The following is a 17322-nucleotide window of genomic DNA, read 5'->3' as shown; positions in this document are numbered from 1 at the left end:
AAAAAAAAAAAAAAAAAAAGAAGAAACCCTTACACACTGTTATTTAATATCCACCAAGGAAGTTTATGAAGAAGCAAGGCCAGAGGCCAGTGTCCATTTTAAAAAGAGGCAAATAGGCCCCAAAAGGGTAAAAAGCAATATTCAGAATTAATCAGTCTCTTTTTAATGGACACTTGGTGTCTCCCTCACTTATTTTTCATTTTTATACATGAAGCTAGTTATGCATAAAAATAAATGAAACTGGCTGGGTGCGGTGGTTTACACCTGTAATCCCAGCACTTTGGGAGGGCAAGGTGGGCGGATTACTTCAGCTCAAGGAGTTCAAGACCAGCCTGGGAAACATGACAAAACCCGGTCTCTACAAAAAATAGCCGGGCGTGGTGGCATGCGCCTGAGATCCTAGCTACTAAGCAGGCTGAGGTAGGAGGACTGCTTGAGCCCAGAAGTTCGAGGCTGCAGTGAGCTGTGACCACGCCACTGCACTCCAGCCTGGGTGACAGAGTAAGACCTTGCTTCTAAATAAATGGAATTTTAAAAATGCTATGATTAAAAAATATAAGGTATGATTGAGGCAAGAGTAGTTAAGATGGGGAGTCATTTCCTCCTGTCTATAGCATTATATCTTTCCCAGACCTCTTTCCATGTGGTTAGCAGATAAATCTTTTTTTTTTTTTTTTTTTTTTTTTGAGACGGAGTCTTGCTCTGTCCCCCAGGCACAACCTCACCTCACTGCAAGCTCTGCCTCCTGGGTTCACATCATTCTCCTGCCTCAGCCTCCTGGGCAGGAGAGTACCTGGGATTACGGGTGCCCGCCACCATGCCTGGCTAATTTTTTGTATTTTTAGTAGAGACAGGGTTTCACCATGTTAGCTAGGATGGTCTCGATTTCCTGAACTTGTGATCTGCCCACCTCAGCCTCCCAAAGTGCTGGGATTACAGGTGTTAGCCACCAAGCCCAGCCGCTTAGCAGACAAATCTTAATAACTAATAATTTTGCATGCTGATAGCTAAGCACAACTATTGTCTACAGGCCAAATGTCTTCATTGCTTTATGTCTGCTGAGGATACTCAAGCTTAGGACATAATAATTGGCTTTGTATGTGTGAAAGATTGTCTTATTGAAGTGAGCAAATCAATTTTCCATAGGGCCAGCAGAAGAAAGCTTCTAACACGTTGAAAACATACAAATTTAACAGAGTTCATGTTGAAAATGTTGGTTAGAAAGAATAAGGAAATGATCCTCTTCATATTGTAGAGAAATACGTTTTCTCCAGGAATACTGTGCAGTGTAAATGTGAACACCACAATCTCCTTACCTGATTTCAGGTGTAACAATCTCTGCTGCTAGACTGTCTGAAGACTCCTGACTTCCAAGAGGCATTAACCCTGTAAATATACAAACATAAATATAAGGCTAATGGAAAACACAGTTATACAACTTTTGATATGAAACCCTACTTTGAGCATTAATTTTAACAGCAAAAATAATTTTCAAGTAAAGGACCGTGTCACAGTGGTCTTAAAATATTATTAAGTGTAGTCTTAATAAAAATACCATTTTAAGTATTATTAAGTATACAATAGAATGGCATTCAGTATATTCACAGTGTTGTGTAATCATCACTGCTACGAATTTTCAAAACTTTTTCATCATCCAAATCACGAACTCTGTAACCATTAAGCAGTAATTCCCTATTCCTCTCTCCCCTATCCCCTGGTAACCTCTATTCTATTCTACTTTTTTTTTTTTTTTTTTTTTTTTGAGACGGAGTCTCACTCTGTTGCCCAGGCTGGAATGCAATGGCGCGATCTCAGCTCACTGCAACCTCTGCCTCCTGGGGTCGGGCAATTCTTTTGTCTCAGCCTCCTGAGTAGCTGGGATTACAGGTGCCCACCCAACTAATTTTTTGTATTTCTAGAAGAGATGGGGTTTCACCATGGTGGCCAGGCTGGTCTTGAACTCCTGACTTCAGGTGATCCTCCCGCCTCAGCCTCCCAAAGTGCTGGGATTACAGGCGTGAGCCACTGTGCCCAGCCTTACTTTTTAAATGTAATGATGTAACACACACATTTCTCTCTGTCAGGTGTATAAAAAATATTCCTTATTGTTTTTTTTTTTTTTTTTTTTGAGATGGAGTCTCACTTTGTCGCCCAGGTTGGAGTGTAGTGGCATGATCTTGGCTCACTGCAACCTGTCTCCTGGGTTCAAGCAACTCTCCTACCTCAGCCTGCCAAGTAGCTGGGATTACAGGCACCTACCAGCACACCCAGCTAATTTTTGCATTTTTAGTAGAGACAGGGTTTCACCACGTTAGCCAGGCTGGTCTCGAACTCCTGACCTGAGGCAATCTTCCCCACTCAGTTTCCCAAAGTGCTGGGATTAAAGGTGTAAGCCACCACACCTGGCCACCTTATTCTTTTAAATGGCTCTACTGTATACAGTTGAATAAGAATACTATTCCTGTATTGCTGAACTTTCAGGCTGTTTCAAAATCTCACTATTAGAAAAATGCTTTAATTCATTAGGGTAAATTTAATTTGTAGAGCAAAAGTGCTAGGTCAAAGGATACATAAACAAAGAGGGTGTCCTTATCCTTTTTCTGTTGATTATAACAGAACTGAAACTGAGTAATTTATAAGAAACACTATTTTTGGCTGGCTGTGGTGACTCATGCCTGTAACCCCAGCACTTTGGGAGGGCGAGGTGGGTGGATCAATTGGGCTCAGGAGTTTGAGACCAGCCTGAGCAACATGGTGAAACCCCATCTTCACCAAAAATACAAAAAATTAGGTGGGCATGGTGGTGCATGCCTGTATTCCCAGCTACTTGGGAGATTGACGTGGGAGGATCACTTGAGCCCAGGAGGCAAAGGCCAGATCATGCCACTGCATCCCAGCTTGGGTAAACGAGTGAGACCTCATCTCAAAAAAAAAAAAATTATTATTTACAATTCTAGAGGCTGAGAAGTCCAAGACTGAGGGGGCACATCTGGTAAGAGCCTGCCTGCTGGTGGGGACTCTCTGCGGAGTCCCGATGCAACACAGGGCATCACATGGTGAGGGGGTTGAGCATGCTCACTTGTTCGCTCAGGTCTCTTTTTCTTTTTATTGAGGAGTTTCACTCTTGTCATCCAGGCTGGAATACAGTGGCATGATCTTGGTTAACTGCAACCTCCGCCTCTCAGGTTCAAGTGATTCTCCTCCCTCAGCCTCCCCAGTAACTGGGATTACAGGCGCCCATCTCCACACCCAGCTAATCCTTGTATTTTTAGTAGAGACTAGTTTTTGCCACGTCAGCCAAGCTGGTCTCAAACTCCTGACCTCAGGAGATCCACCCACCTCGGGCCTTTCAAAGTGCTGGGATTACAGGCCTGAGCCACCACACCAGGCACTCTTTTTCTTATAAAGCAACCAGTACCACTCCAATGACGACGCATTACTCCATTAACATATTAATCCATGTATGCATTAATCCATCCCTGAGGGCAGAGTCCTCATGCTTTAATCACCTCTTGAAGGCCCCACCTCTCAAAACTACCACACTGGGTATTAACTTTCAACATGAGTTTCAGAGGGGACATTCAAATTATAGCAGCAAGGTTAAAACATATAGGTTTATAGGTGCAAAGAAACAAATGTGATAGTTTACATGAAAGGGCTTATGGTTTCTTGATTATATCAGAGCTGAGAGAAAAAGGGTTAAACTTCAGGTGAGATTTTTTTTTTTTTTTGAGATGGAGTCTCGCTCTGTCGCCCTGGCTGGAGTGCAGTGGCCGGATCTCAGCTCACTGCAAGCTCCGCCTCCCGGGTTTATGCCATTCTCCTGCCTCAGCCTCCCGAGTAGCTGGGACTACAGGCGCCCGCCACCTCGCCCCGCTAGTTTTTTGTATTTTTTAGTAGAGACGGGGATTCACCAGGTTAGCCAGGATGGTCTTGATTTCCTGACTTTGTGATCCGCCCATCTCGGCCTCCCAAAGTGCTGGGATTACAGGCTTGAGCCACCGCGCCTGGCCGAGATTCTGAAAATTGCATAAAAACTCATGTAGAGGCTGGGTGCAGTGGCTCATGCCTGTAATCCCAGCACACTGGGAGGCCAACGCAGGCGGATCATCTGAGGTCAGGAGTTCAAGACCAACCTGGTCAACATGGTGAAACCCTATCTCTACTAAAAATACAAAAAATTAGCTGAGTATGGTGGCGGGCGCCTGTAATTCCAGCTACTCTGGAGGCTGAGGCAGGAGAATCACTGAACCTGGGAGGCGGAGGTTGCAATGAGCCGAGATCATACCATTGTGCTCCAGCCTGGGCAAAAAGAGCAAAATTCCACCTCAAAAAAAAAAAAAGAAAAAGAAAAAACAAAACTCATGTAGAGATGCTTAGAGATATCTGAAAGAACTGCGAGGCAGCAATGAGGATGCAGTTATAATCACAAACGATATATTTTTGGTGAAAACAAGAAAGATATATAATAATTTCCTTAAGTTGTCCTTGGTAATCTGGAATAGAGAAAAAAAATTAGGATATCTCAATTAGGGTTTGACAAGCTAGAAACAGGTCAAGAGAATAAAGACGGGGAGTGGTGGTGAGAACAAAATGAAAATGGTTTCTGTGCAGCTGGGTAAACTGGAAAATGAGGCAAGAAGAGAGTTGATTAATAAGACAACAGAGAGAGAGCAAGCAGGTGAAATGAAAGAGAGGAGCAGGGAAAAAAGAATGTTGTAGTCAGAGGAAAAGAAAAATTCCAGTTTCAGGTAACTGAAAAGCCACAGGCTGGTTACTAGTCTGGGAGTGAACTGTGAAGCCAAACAAGCGATCCATCGGCCTCCACCATCCCCAGCTGATGACAAAGGAGTGGGTGGGGTAAACCTTGAGCCAAGTGTGGTTCTTTTCCTGGGAGAAAGAGCAGTTTTCTCCTTAGGATCTAAGTTCCTTAATGGATTGACACCTACTCAACTTTTCTTAGTTGAAAAAAAATCACTGCTTTAGGAAGTCTGATGTACTTAAAAGAAAATTATCATTTTCTTTTAGAGACAGGGTCTCGCTGTCACCCATGCTGGAGTGAAGTGGCACAGTTTTGGCTCACTGTAACCTCAAACTCCTGGGCTCAAGTGATCCTCCCATCCGAGCCTTCCAAGTAGCTGGGACTACAGGTATGAGCCATTGCACCCAGTTATTATTTTTATTTTCGTAATACATATTTAGAGACAGATGGAATCTCAATGTGTTGGCCAGGCTGAACTCTAGCTCCTGGACTCAAGAAATCTTCCTTCCTTGCCCTCCCAAAGTGCTGGGATTACAGGCACGAGCCACCATGCCTGGCCCATATTCTATTTAATATTTGAAATAATTGTGTTAAGTGTGCAACATTAAATTACCTGCCACTAGGTGTGATCTTTGGGCACCAGCAAAACTAGGTCATCCTAATTTGTCAAGAGTAAATGGTTATCTGGTCGGGCGCAGTGGAACACACCTGTAATCCCAGCACTTTGGGAGGTCATGGAGGGCAGATCACCTGAGGCCAGGAGTTCAAGATCAGCCTGGTCAACACGATGAAACTCCTTCTCTATTAAAAATGCAAAAAGTGGCCGGGTGCGGTGGCTCACGCCTGTAATCCCAGCACTTTGAGAGGCCGAGGCGGGTGGATCACCTGAGGTCAGGAGTTCGAGACCAGCCTGGCCAACATGGTGAAACCCTATCTCTACTAAACATACAAAATTTAGCCGGTCGTGGTGGCAGTCACCTGTAATCCCAGGTACTCGGGAGGCTAAGGCAGAAGAATCGCTTGAAACTGGGAGGCGGAGGTTGCACTGAGCTTAGATTGCACCATTGCACTCCAGCCTGGGAGACAAGAGCAAGACTTCGTCTTAAAAACACTCCAGTCTGGGTGACAAGACCGAGACTCCGTCTCAAAAAAAGAAAAAAGAAAATGGTTATCTGATATCTTCTTAAGAAAGGATATCAGAGTATCACAGCCAACTTTTCTGTATCACATTTAATATAGCACAACTTTTTCTATACTATATTTAATACTGTTTTCATTTAAAATTACATATTGGGGGCCAGGCGCAGTGGCTCAAGCCTGTAATCCCAGCACTTTGGGAGGCCGAGACGGGCGGATCACGAGGTCAGGAGATGGAGACCATCCTGGCTAACATGGTGAAACCCCATCTCTACTAAAAAAATACAAAAAACTAGCCGGGCGAGGTGGCGGGCGCCTGTAGTCCCAGCTACTCGGGAGGCTGAGGCAGGAGAATGGCGTAAACCCGGGAGGCAGAGATTGCAGTGAGCTGAGATCCGGCCACTGCACTCCAGCCTGGGCGACAGAGCGAGACTCCGTCTCAAAAAAAAAAAAAAAAAATTACATATTGGGGAGTGTTTTGCCTTACTAAGAGCATCTAAAACTCTTCATCTGGCTCTGGAGAAAGAAGTTATGATTCTCATTTTGCAAAACAAACCAAGTCTTGGAGAGTTTAGTTACTAGCTCAAGCTGCAGAGCAGAGACCATTATGATGGTATTCAACGTTTATGACACCTTATGTTTATGATGGTACATACCAGTTTTCTTTTTAAAGTTGTGAATCTTATCGCTTCTCGGCCTTTTGGCTAAGATCAAGTGTGTAAAGTTGTGAATCTTTTTGGGCCTTCTTTAATGGTTAAGTGTTTTGGGTTTTTTGGTTTTCTTTTTTTGGAGACAGTCTCACTCTGTTGCCCAGGCTGAAGTGCAATGGTGCTATTTCAGCTCACTGTGGCATCCACCTTCCAGGTTCAAGCAATTCTTGTGCCTCAGCCTCTTGAATAGCTAGAATTACAGGCACGCACCACCATGCTTGGCTAATTTTTCTATTTTTAGTAGAGGCGGAGTTTTGCCATGTTGGCCAGGCTGGTCTCCAACTTCTGGCCTCAAGTGATCCACCTGCCTTGGCCTCCCAAAGTGCTGGGATCACAGGCGTCAGCCACTGTGCCCAGCCTAATGGTTAAGTGTTTTAATCAAACAAAGCATACCATAAAGTTAACCTAGATATGTTTTGGGATATCTCCACCCATCTTCTTTTTTTTTTTTCCTCTTAGTGATTGAAAGTTCGAATGATATGGAATCATCAGCCCACCTAAATGATTGAGCTTTGGGTCTTTTTGGGTCAACCAAGGGAAAGTGAGAAGGAAGTCAAGCAAGCCAAGAAACTACTCTCACGCCCTTCTGTGGTTGGTTGTATTTGCAAGACAGGGGGTCCCCAAGTGTCGTCACTTTTTGATCCTTAGCATGGTTCCCATTTTAGAAGCTGAGGTCCCAGACTCCTTTCTGCTTATATAAGGGGTGTCAGGCAACAGAGTGTTATTTAAGAAAACTTTTTCTGTAAGTCATTTCATTAATACTTCTTGAGGACTGTATGATCTCACACTGATAACAAAGGGGATGACAGAAAGGTGAGATATAAACGTGTTCTCCCAACATGCAAAGTGAGGAAATGAATTTTACCTTACATCTGCCTCCATTATCCTATGCCAGAGGGCCTAAAACATTGATGTGCACAAAAAACATCCGGGGCACTGTTTTAAAATTCACCTTTCTGAACTTTGTCCCCAGAGTCCCTGATTTGTAGGCATGAGTGGACCTGGGAATCTGCATCCCAGGTGATTCTAACACTATTCACCATGCTGTAAGAAACACCATTCTTTTTTTGTTTTGTTTTGTTTTGTTTTTCAGACAGAGTCTTGCTCTTTCCCCTAGGCTGGAGTGCAGTGGCGCAATCTCAGCTCACTGCAAGCTCTGCCTCCCAGGTTCACGCCATTCTCCTGCCTCAGCCTCCCAAGTAGCTGGGACTACAGGTGCCTGTCACCATGCCCAGCTAATTTTTTGTATTTTTAGTAAAGACAGGGTTTCACTGTGTTAGCCAGGATGGTCTTGATCTCCTGATCTCGTGATCTGTCTGCCTCAGCCTCTCAAAGTGCTGGGATTACAGGCATGAGCCACCGTGCCTGGCCAAGAAACACCATTCTTACACAAACTTGATGAGGTCTAAAAAACTCAAGTTGCAATTAAGTCTTTGTTTCTGTCATCCTTGCCAAATTATCCTATTACTAAATTGGCCCTTTTCTTTTTCTTTTTTTTTTTTTTGTTGCCCAGGCTGGAATGCAGTGGCGTGACCTCAGCTCACTGGAGCCTCTGCCTCCCAGGCTCAAGTGATACTCCTGCCTTAGTCTCCTGAGTAGTTGGGCCCACAGGCACATGCCACCATGACCAGCTAATTAAAAAAATTTTTTTGTAGGGGGGGGTGTCTTGCTATGTTGCCCAGGCTGCTCTTGAACTTGTGAGCTCAAGCCCTCTGTCCACCTCAGACTCCCCAAGGGTTGGGATTACAGGCGTCACCACCATGCCTGGCCTAAATTTGCCCTTTTCTACAAAACATTGACAGCCCCTAACCTGAATAGCATTGCTGGATCTAAGCTTAAATTGTCTGCCCAAAGCAATTTACAACAAAGTAGGAATTAGATTTAAAACATCTTTTATGGCACTTGGATTAAAAAATATATATACACACATACATATATATACACACACATCTACATCTACATCTACATCTTGGCCAGGCGTGGTGGCTCACACCTGTAATCTCAGCACTTTGGGAGGCTGAGGTGGGCGGATCACATGGTCAGGAGATTGAGACCATCCTGGCTAACACAGTGAAACCCTGTCTCTACTAAAAATACAAAAAATTGGCCGGGCATGGTGGCACACCCCTGTAGTACCAGCTACTAGGGAGGCTGTGGCAGGAGAATCGCTTGAACCTGGGAGCCAAGATCTCGCCACTGCACTCCAGCCTGGCAACAGAGCGAGACTCCATCTCAAAATATGTATCTATCTTAAGGGAAGTATTAGAATACCTCTATAACACTACTTTTGTTTCTCCTTTGGAGAAATTAGCACGGCAGCGTCGTCTAATTCAAAAGCTGGAGAAGTCATGTCTACTTTTTTTCATGGGCCTGTTAAAGCCCTATCATTCATTCTTGACTCATCCTATGTCTTTGGGAAGCCTTTCTGGGTAAACCTATCCACAAGGAAAATCCTTTATGTCACTACCAGCCCTTGCACACGTTTCAATTATAGCACTTATCATCTTGTACCACAATTGCCTAATTTATTTTTGTATCTCCAGCTCTACTAACACAGTGCCTGGCAAACAGCAGGCGCTAAATAATTGCGGGATGAATGAGTCCACGGCAAGAGACTAGGCCAGGAGTTTTAAAAATCAATGCTGACTGAGAAATGAAGTATGGAAATGTCAAGGGCTGGAATAAAAATAATCCCTAACAGCACAGAATCCTCATTAAGGGAACACAGGTCAGGCAGGTATCCCAGCCCGGCGGCGCTGAGGGGTTGGTGGTGTTTTCATTGTTAGGAAACAGGTGGGCTCTCTCCTCCCCGCAACCCCCCAAGAGCCCGGCCTCCCAGGTTCCCACTCTTAGGTGCGCCCCACCCGTGACCGACTCTCCCCAGCCTGCTGCTTGTCCTCGCCGGAACCACCCCTTCCAGTCGCTACACCAAGGAGGGGCGTTCAGATCCTCCAGTGAGGGCCTAGGAGGCCTTTCATGGCCAATCAGTAGCCAGGCCCTGCAATTTGGGAGGAACTCAGCATAAACACGGACAGCTGGACTGCTGGGCGATTCCTTAGGGTGCCTGTTTTACGCAAGGCTTAGGGGTCAAAAATAAGGGGACACAGTACTCTCAGAATGGAAGGGAGCCGCACAGACTGTCTGGGTTGGCCATTTTCTAAGACGAACCAACTGCTTTTCAGACTCCTCTCCACCTTTTATGCGTTCCTCTGAAAAAAGCGGGTGTGACTGATTTGGAAATTGGCTCAGTGACTGAGGGTTCAGGCCACCATTTGGACCAATAAGAAAAGGCAATCGCTGGAGCCTGGGCTTTGGGAAGAGGAGCACAAGTGGGCCCAATGTTTCATTTTTATCTATTGGTACAATCATGTTCAAGTGAACCAAATAGTTTTATTTATACTAGTAGAAATAAATCATCTGGCTGGGCGTGGTGGCTCACGCCTGTAATCCCAGCACTTTGGGAGCCAAGGCGATCACCTGAGGTCAGGAGTTCCAGATCACTCTGGCCAACATGGTGAAACCCTGTTTCTACTAAAAATACAAAAATTAGCTGGGCGTGGTGGTGTGCCTGTAATCCCAACTACTTGGAAGGCTGAGGCAGGAGAACCGCTTGAATCCGAGAAGCAGAGGTTACAGCAAGCGGAGACTGTGCCACTGCACTCCAGCCTGGGCAATAAGAGTGAAACTCCGTTTCAAAAAAAAAGAAAGAAAAGAAAAAAGTAAAAGAAAGAAATTATCTGGTTTGTGCTCCCAAAACGTTTTTACCTTGAGTTGTGAGCTGCCCTTCTTGAGCTTGTACACAACGAAGCTCTTCAATGGTTTCCTTCAGAGAATCTCTTTCTGTTCTCAGTCTCTGGAGAGACATAAAAGATGAAGGGGGGTTAGCTTCACGTTTTAAGAATTTATTCATCAGAGGCTTTTGCCTTACCCAATAGAATGATAAACAATAGTGAACATGAACATGTTTTACCTTTTGCTTTTCTATGGAAAGATCATCGAAGGAAGAAAAGATTAAAACAATTTTTCCCATTTAACAATACTGAATATCTACTATGTGCAAGGCAATATGCTATCCACAGTTAAACAAAACTGTCTACTCCATCTTTAACAATTAGTAACTAATTTCTTAACATTCTTTTCACTAGACATAAAACATTGAAGAACAAAGACAATAAATATTCATAAATCATGAAAAAGTAGAAATATTTTTAAAAGATTTGAAATATGCTGAACAACAAAAAGTCCTCTATTAATCATACAGAAAACAAGAAAGCTACACAAACGTATAGAAAGTCATGAGCAGAATAATGTAAAGGAGACAACAGTGGTAGAAAAGATAACTATATAAAAAAGAAATCTGAATGAAGTATTATAAAAATATTCTTTCGACTTTTTTGCCTTATTTCTGAAACACAAATGGAATTCTCCTATAGCTTAAAAATAAACAGGATTTCTAATTTTTAAATTCATAAATAAAATAATGTGGCCAAACATGAATTAAACATAAATGCCTTAATTTTAGCAGTGCTCAAAACCAAAATGCCTAATACATATACTCACATCCTTTTCTTTTTGAAGACTGTCAACTTTTTCTTTTAGCCGCTTATATTCAAAATCTAGTTTATCTGCTTTCTTTGATTCTTCGGATAATCTATTTTGTAGTTCTACTACCTGATACAGAAAGATACCATTACTTATACATAATCTGAAACATTAGAAATTATCACTATTTTCTTCTACAGGTTTAAGAAAACTAAACCCTCTCCCACCAGTACTCAAATGCATATGATCCAGCAGTCTAACACAGTGGAGAGAACTAGGAATAAAAACCTGCCCAGTTACTATGGGTTCCCAACCAGAATCATCCAGTGTAACAATGTTCAAAATCATACAAGAATCTATAGGATTTTCATTTCCAGCAATAGAGATAACTGGGTAGTCTGAAATTCTTTTTGTATAAAACAAAATAAATGTTGTGGTGGGGGAGGGGAATTCCAATTGCATAGCTAAGCTTACAAGAAAATAAGGGAAATCCTCAGAGGTTAAAACCAGAATGAGAAGTTCATGCAGATGCTCTGGGTACCATGAGGTGTCAACAGGAACCTAGAGCTTTAAAAGGGGATGAGGGTTGTTAAACCACCCTGGGCTCCAAAAGGTAACAAATCAGCAAATAGGTGCATTAGGAAAAAAAATTTTCATCAGCTGGAAAATTAAACTGAGTGCTTTGGGATTAAAAAAAGCATAACTTGGGGGTTAAGTGCAGTGGCTCACGCCTGTAATCCCAGTACTTTGGGAAGCTGAGGCGGGAGGACGGCTTGAACCCAAAATCTGAGGCCAGACAAGGCAACATAGTGAGACCCCGTCCCTATAATTTAAAATTAGCTGGGTGTGGCAGCACATGTCTTAGTTCCTCAGGAGGCTGAGGTGGGACGATCACTTGAGCCCAGGCGTTCAAGACTGCAGTGAGCTATGACCATACCACCATTGCACTCCAGCCTAGGAAACAGAGTGAGATGCTACCTTAAAAAAAAAGTAAGAATGAAAGAAAAAAGGATAACTTGGAAGTTTGTAACCACAGCCTGTTAATAATACATGGACTTGTGTTTGAATTTTTACTACTTGCATTGTCTGGGAAAACCTAAGCCAAGCAATTAGAGGAGTATTAGTTGGTAGTGCTGTGGAAAATCTGCCATAAACAAACACACATATTGACCACAGAAACAAAACCTCAACCCATGAGCCTCAGGATTCCCCAAGGTAAAGACGAGCTAATGAAAGAGCAAAATCCAAAATTATAAAGGCCATAAAGAAATATGCCACAATGAACAAGACTCTGTGGAAAACATTAACAGCAATAACAACCAAAAAATAATAGAATAAGATCTCCAAGGATTTCAGATTGGAATTATCAGATACAAAATACACATACTTAAAAAAATAAAGAGAAAAATCTAAATTTTAAAAGGAGTAGGAGGCCAGGCACGGCGGCTCACACCTGCAACCCTAGTACTTTGGGTGGCTGAGGCGGGCAGATTGCCTGAGCTCAGGAGTTTGAGATCACCCTGGGGGCAACATGGTGAAACCCTGTATCTACTAAAATATAAAAATTCAGCCGTGCTTGGTGGTGCACTTCTGTAATCCCAGCTACTCGGGAAACTGTGGCAGGAGAATTACTTGAACCCAGGAGGTGGAGGTTGTAGTGAGCTGAGATTGCACCACTGCACTCCAACCTGGGCCACAGAGCCAGACTCTGCCTCAAAATAAATAAATAAATAAATAAAATAAAATAAAAAACAAAAAGGAGTAAGAGACCATCAAAAATAACCAGGGAGATTTGAAAAGGCACACAAAGAAGGCTTGTAGACAAAATATTATCATTTAAAAAATGAAGTGGCCGGGCACGGTGGCTCACACCTGTAATCCCAGCACTTTGGGAGGCCAAGGCAGGTGGATCACCGGAAGTCAGGAGTTCGAGACCAGCCTGGCCAACATAGTGACACCCCGCATCTACTAACAATACACAAAAATTAGCCAGGCATGGTGGCGGGCGCCTGTAATCCCAGCTGCTTGGGAGGCTGAGGCAGGAGAATCACTTGAATGTGGGAGGTGGAGGTTGCAATAAGCAGAGATTGTGCCACTGCACTCCAGCCTGGACGACAGAGTGAGACTCTGTCTCAAAACAAAACAAAACAAAAAACCAAAACTAAACAAACAAACGAAAACAAACAAACAAAAAACATATAGCAATCTTTGTAATATACTGGCAAAATAAAACATTCTGCATATAATCAACAAGGAATGCTTTCCCACCATTATTGTTTTTCACTCCAAGTTGTACTGAAATCCGGGTATGCTGATTAAGAAGAAATAAAAGGATATGGAATAGAAAGGGAGAAACTGGGCTGGGTGCAGTGGCTCACGCCTATAATCCCAGCCCTTTGGGAGGCCAAGACAGGAGGATGTCTTGAGCCCGGGTATTTGAGACCAGTCTGGGCAACATGACGAAACCCCATCTCTACAAAAATTACAAAATTAGCTGAGTGTGGTGGCACACACTTGTGGTCCTAGCTACTTGGGAAGCTAAGATGGGAGGATCACCTGAGCCTGGGGAGGTCGAGGTTGCAGTGAACCATGGCTGCACCACTGCATTCTAGCCTGGGTGACAGAGTGAAACCCTGTCTCAGGAAAGGAAAAAAAAAAAAAAAAAAGACATAAATTCCTTTTATTTCTTTACTATATCCCCCTGACAAGAGAATCTACAGACATTATCAGAAGTAATATGAGAATTTGGCAAGGTTGCAGAATCAACATATAAAAGTTAATTTCATTCATATAAATTAGTAATAAAGTGAAAATGGTATCTCTAACTGCATTCAAAAAACAACCCAAAACACAAAGCACCTAACAGTAACTACAATGAAATATGCACAAAATCTTTAGAAGAACATTAATAAACTTAACCCAAAGACATGTAAGACCACGGAAAGGTCTCATGTTCAGACAGGAACAACTCTCCCCAAATTGATCAAGAGAGTTGATGTAATTCCAGTTCCCATGAGTTTGGAGTTTAAAGGGAAAGCAAAGGGCTGAGAACAGACTTCTGAAAAAGGACCAAGTATGAGAGTCTGTACTACCACCTATCAAAATTGCTAAAAATCTGTAAAACTTGAGTGTGATATTGGTGTAGGAACAGATAAATATACCAAGGGAACAGAAGAAAGTGTCCAGAAACAACCCATAAATAACATGGATACTTTAGATATACAAGGTAGAATTGCAGGTCACTGTGGAAGAAAGGACTATTAAATAAATGGTGGTAGGCTGACTATTTATCCACATAGACAAAAAGAGTCTCAAAGGGATCCCTACTTCACACCCTACACAAAAATTAATTCCAAGTGGATTAAATACCTAAATGTGCAAAACAAACTTTAAATCTTTGTAAAGAAAATAGAGAAGATTAGACTATATACTTATGTAGGAAATAATTTCTTAAAATATAAAAAGTACAAATCATAGAAGTACTTGAAGTTCATTATGCTGAAATTATCAACCTCAAAAAAGTAAAAGGACAAGTCATAGACCTATAGGAGATTAAGTAAAAATATGTGCAAGTGATAAAGAGTATCTAGAACATATAAACAACCTTTAGAAATCAGTAAATGATTCAATTTTTTAAATGGGTAAAAGATCAAAATAGGAAATTTACAAAAGAAATATGGTCAGTCAATATATTTGTAATCAGAGTAACACGAAGTATAGTTAAAAGGAGACACCATTTTATACCCATGTAATTGGCAAATTTTACTTATTTTTTCTTTTCTCAAGACAAGGTCTTACATGTCCCATGTTGCCAGCGGAGTCACATGCAGCATAAAAGCAAAGCTGGAGTGCAGTGGTGCAATCATAGCTCACTGTAGCCTCTGAGGCCCAGGCTCAAGCGATCCTTCAACCTCAGCCTCCCAAGTAGCTGGGACCACAGGTTCATGCCACCATGCCCAGCTAACTTAAAGTTATTTTTAGAGATGGAGTCTTGCTATGTTTCCCAGGCTGGTCTGGAACTCCTGGGCTCAAGCCATTCTCCTGCCTCAGCCTCCCAAAGTGTTGAGATTACAGGCGTGAGACACTGTGCCAGGCCAGCAAAATTTAAAGTTTAAGTTTGCCAATACTGTGTGTTGGTGATGATGTGAAGCAACAGGAATATAAACTGCTTGTTGGTAACATAATAACTTTAAGGAACAATCTGCTAATATCTAACTATATTGACGATACTCTTAGACAGAAATTCCATCAAGTTGTAAAACCTTCACACATGTATAGTAGAGGACCTGTACAATACCATTTATATGGCATTTCTTTTAATACAGGAAAAAAAGCTGAAACATCCTGTAGGTCTCTTAACAGGAAAATGGGTAAATTTTGGTACAGAGACTAACTGAAATACTATACAGCAGCGGAAATGAATGTTATAAAGCTATACCTATCGTGATAAACAAATCTCACTGAGCAAAAGAAAAAAAATTTATATAAAGTTTTGGAACATGTCAAAATGCTATAACTTTTTAGGGATAAATATATATATGTAGCAAAAGTATAGAGAGACAAATGGGAATGAAAGCCGCAGCATGGAGGCTGCCTGTAATGAGGAGGGGGAGAGAATGTTTTATTCAAGCATGAATATTTACTGAACTATGCTTTTACATTTGTATATTTCTTAAGTATTACATAATAAATAAATAAATAAAAATAAGTAAATAAAAATAAAAGTACCTGCATGGCGAGTTTAAAGCTCTTTAAATATAAGATAAATATAAATAAATACAATAGGCCGTGCATGGTGGCTCACAGTGGCTCACACCTGTAATCCTAGCACTTTGGAAGGCTAAGGCTGGTGGATCACTTGAGCTCAGGAGTTCAAGACCAGCCTGGGCAACACAGTGAAACCCCATCTCTACCAAAATACAAAAAATTAGCCAGGTATGGTGGCATGCGTCTGTAGTCCCAGCTACTCAGGAGGCTGAGGCAGAAGAATGGCTTGAACCTGGGAGGTGGAGGTTGCAGTGAGCTAAGATCATGCCACTGCACTCCAGGCTGGGTGACAGAGTGAGACTTAGTCTCCTAAAAAAATAAATACAATAAAGAAAAGATAAAAAGCAGAATACCATGAAAACAAGTCAGTAATTTGGGTAAGCTACATGCTATAACTGAGAGCTTGCCTGAAGCCATCATCAAGATGCTGTGTTTCTTTTACCTGTCTCTTGTAGGTTTCAAGTTGACTTCGCGCTGCGTTGGCCTTTCTTAACTCTTCCTCTAGACTGACAGTGTTCTGCATATACACGGTATTCTTCTCTTCTAAGAGTTTAACCTGCCGCCTTAAATCACCAAGGTCTTCTAGCTTCTTTTTATAAGATTCTACTTGACCTTCTAGTTTAGACACTTTATCAGAAGAATGTCTAGAATTAGATGGGAAATTAAAAAATCAGAAACACATCCACACTTGTAAAGTTGTTTCAATATTAAGAAGGATTGCCAGGAAACACATATCTAATGAAATAAGACAAAAGTGATTCCAGGTTAATTTTCTGCACAGGTTAAAATATATGACCTAAGTTACAATTACATGTTTAATGGAGAATAATAATTTAAGAAAACCAAGCAGGAGAGTCACATGTGGCACAAAAGAAAAGTAAGTTTAACAGTGTCCAAATAATTTGGCAATTATCAGTGACCACCGGAATAGCAGCTTCAGTGGGGCAGTGTGGGCAGATAGTGGGGTCGAGGAGAGAACGTCAGTTTTACCTTATGTAATCTAAGTTTGGTTCTGGTGGGAAGGAGAGAGTAATAACTCCCTCTCTTTTTAAGATTAAAGAGACCTAAATGTGCGTGTGCATGTATGTGTACAAAGGAGAGAGATCCAAAAGGCAAAAGAAATCAGGATTGATGTAACACAGTCTCTGTGTAGGCCAGAAAGGTGGAGGTCCAAAGCACTGAAGAAGGAATCAGCCCTGAACAGGAGGAAGAATAACAGGTCTACACTCTCTAAAGAAAGGGTGGATGGGAACCCAGGCAAGTTTAGAGGTGCCCGAGACAAAAGACAGGGAGGGTCCAGCAGTTCATGGCCTCTTTCTTCCCTGCTATAGGAGACAAGGTCATCTATTGAGACTAAGGCATGGGAGGTGTCAGGGGAGGGCAGCCAGGGGAGTAGAATCCTGA

At 42.2% G+C, this 17322-nt stretch overlaps 1 protein-coding gene across 5 annotated transcripts in view; it reads right to left on the bottom strand.

Moving 5' to 3' along the window:
- The window catches only part of HOOK3 (hook microtubule tethering protein 3), a 165070-nt gene that overhangs the window by 71220 nt on the left and 76528 nt on the right, over nucleotides 1-17322 (bottom strand). For all 5 annotated transcript variants that reach the window (XM_026453993.2, XM_026453990.2, XM_026453992.2 and 2 more), the window contains 4 exons: nucleotides 16361-16562; nucleotides 11170-11280; nucleotides 10375-10462; nucleotides 1317-1386 (listed from right to left, as the gene is read on the bottom strand). In XM_026453993.2, coding sequence (XP_026309778.1) covers nucleotides 1317-1386; nucleotides 10375-10462; nucleotides 11170-11280; nucleotides 16361-16562 — 471 coding nt within the window. The remainder of the gene's footprint in view (nucleotides 1-1316; nucleotides 1387-10374; nucleotides 10463-11169; nucleotides 11281-16360; nucleotides 16563-17322) is intronic.

Source organism: Piliocolobus tephrosceles, chromosome 7 (assembly GCF_002776525.5).
Source record: "Piliocolobus tephrosceles isolate RC106 chromosome 7, ASM277652v3, whole genome shotgun sequence".
NCBI lineage: Eukaryota > Metazoa > Chordata > Mammalia > Primates > Cercopithecidae > Piliocolobus > Piliocolobus tephrosceles.
Note: the sequence above shows the minus strand (reverse complement) of the source record. Positions and strands in the feature narration are given on the sequence as shown.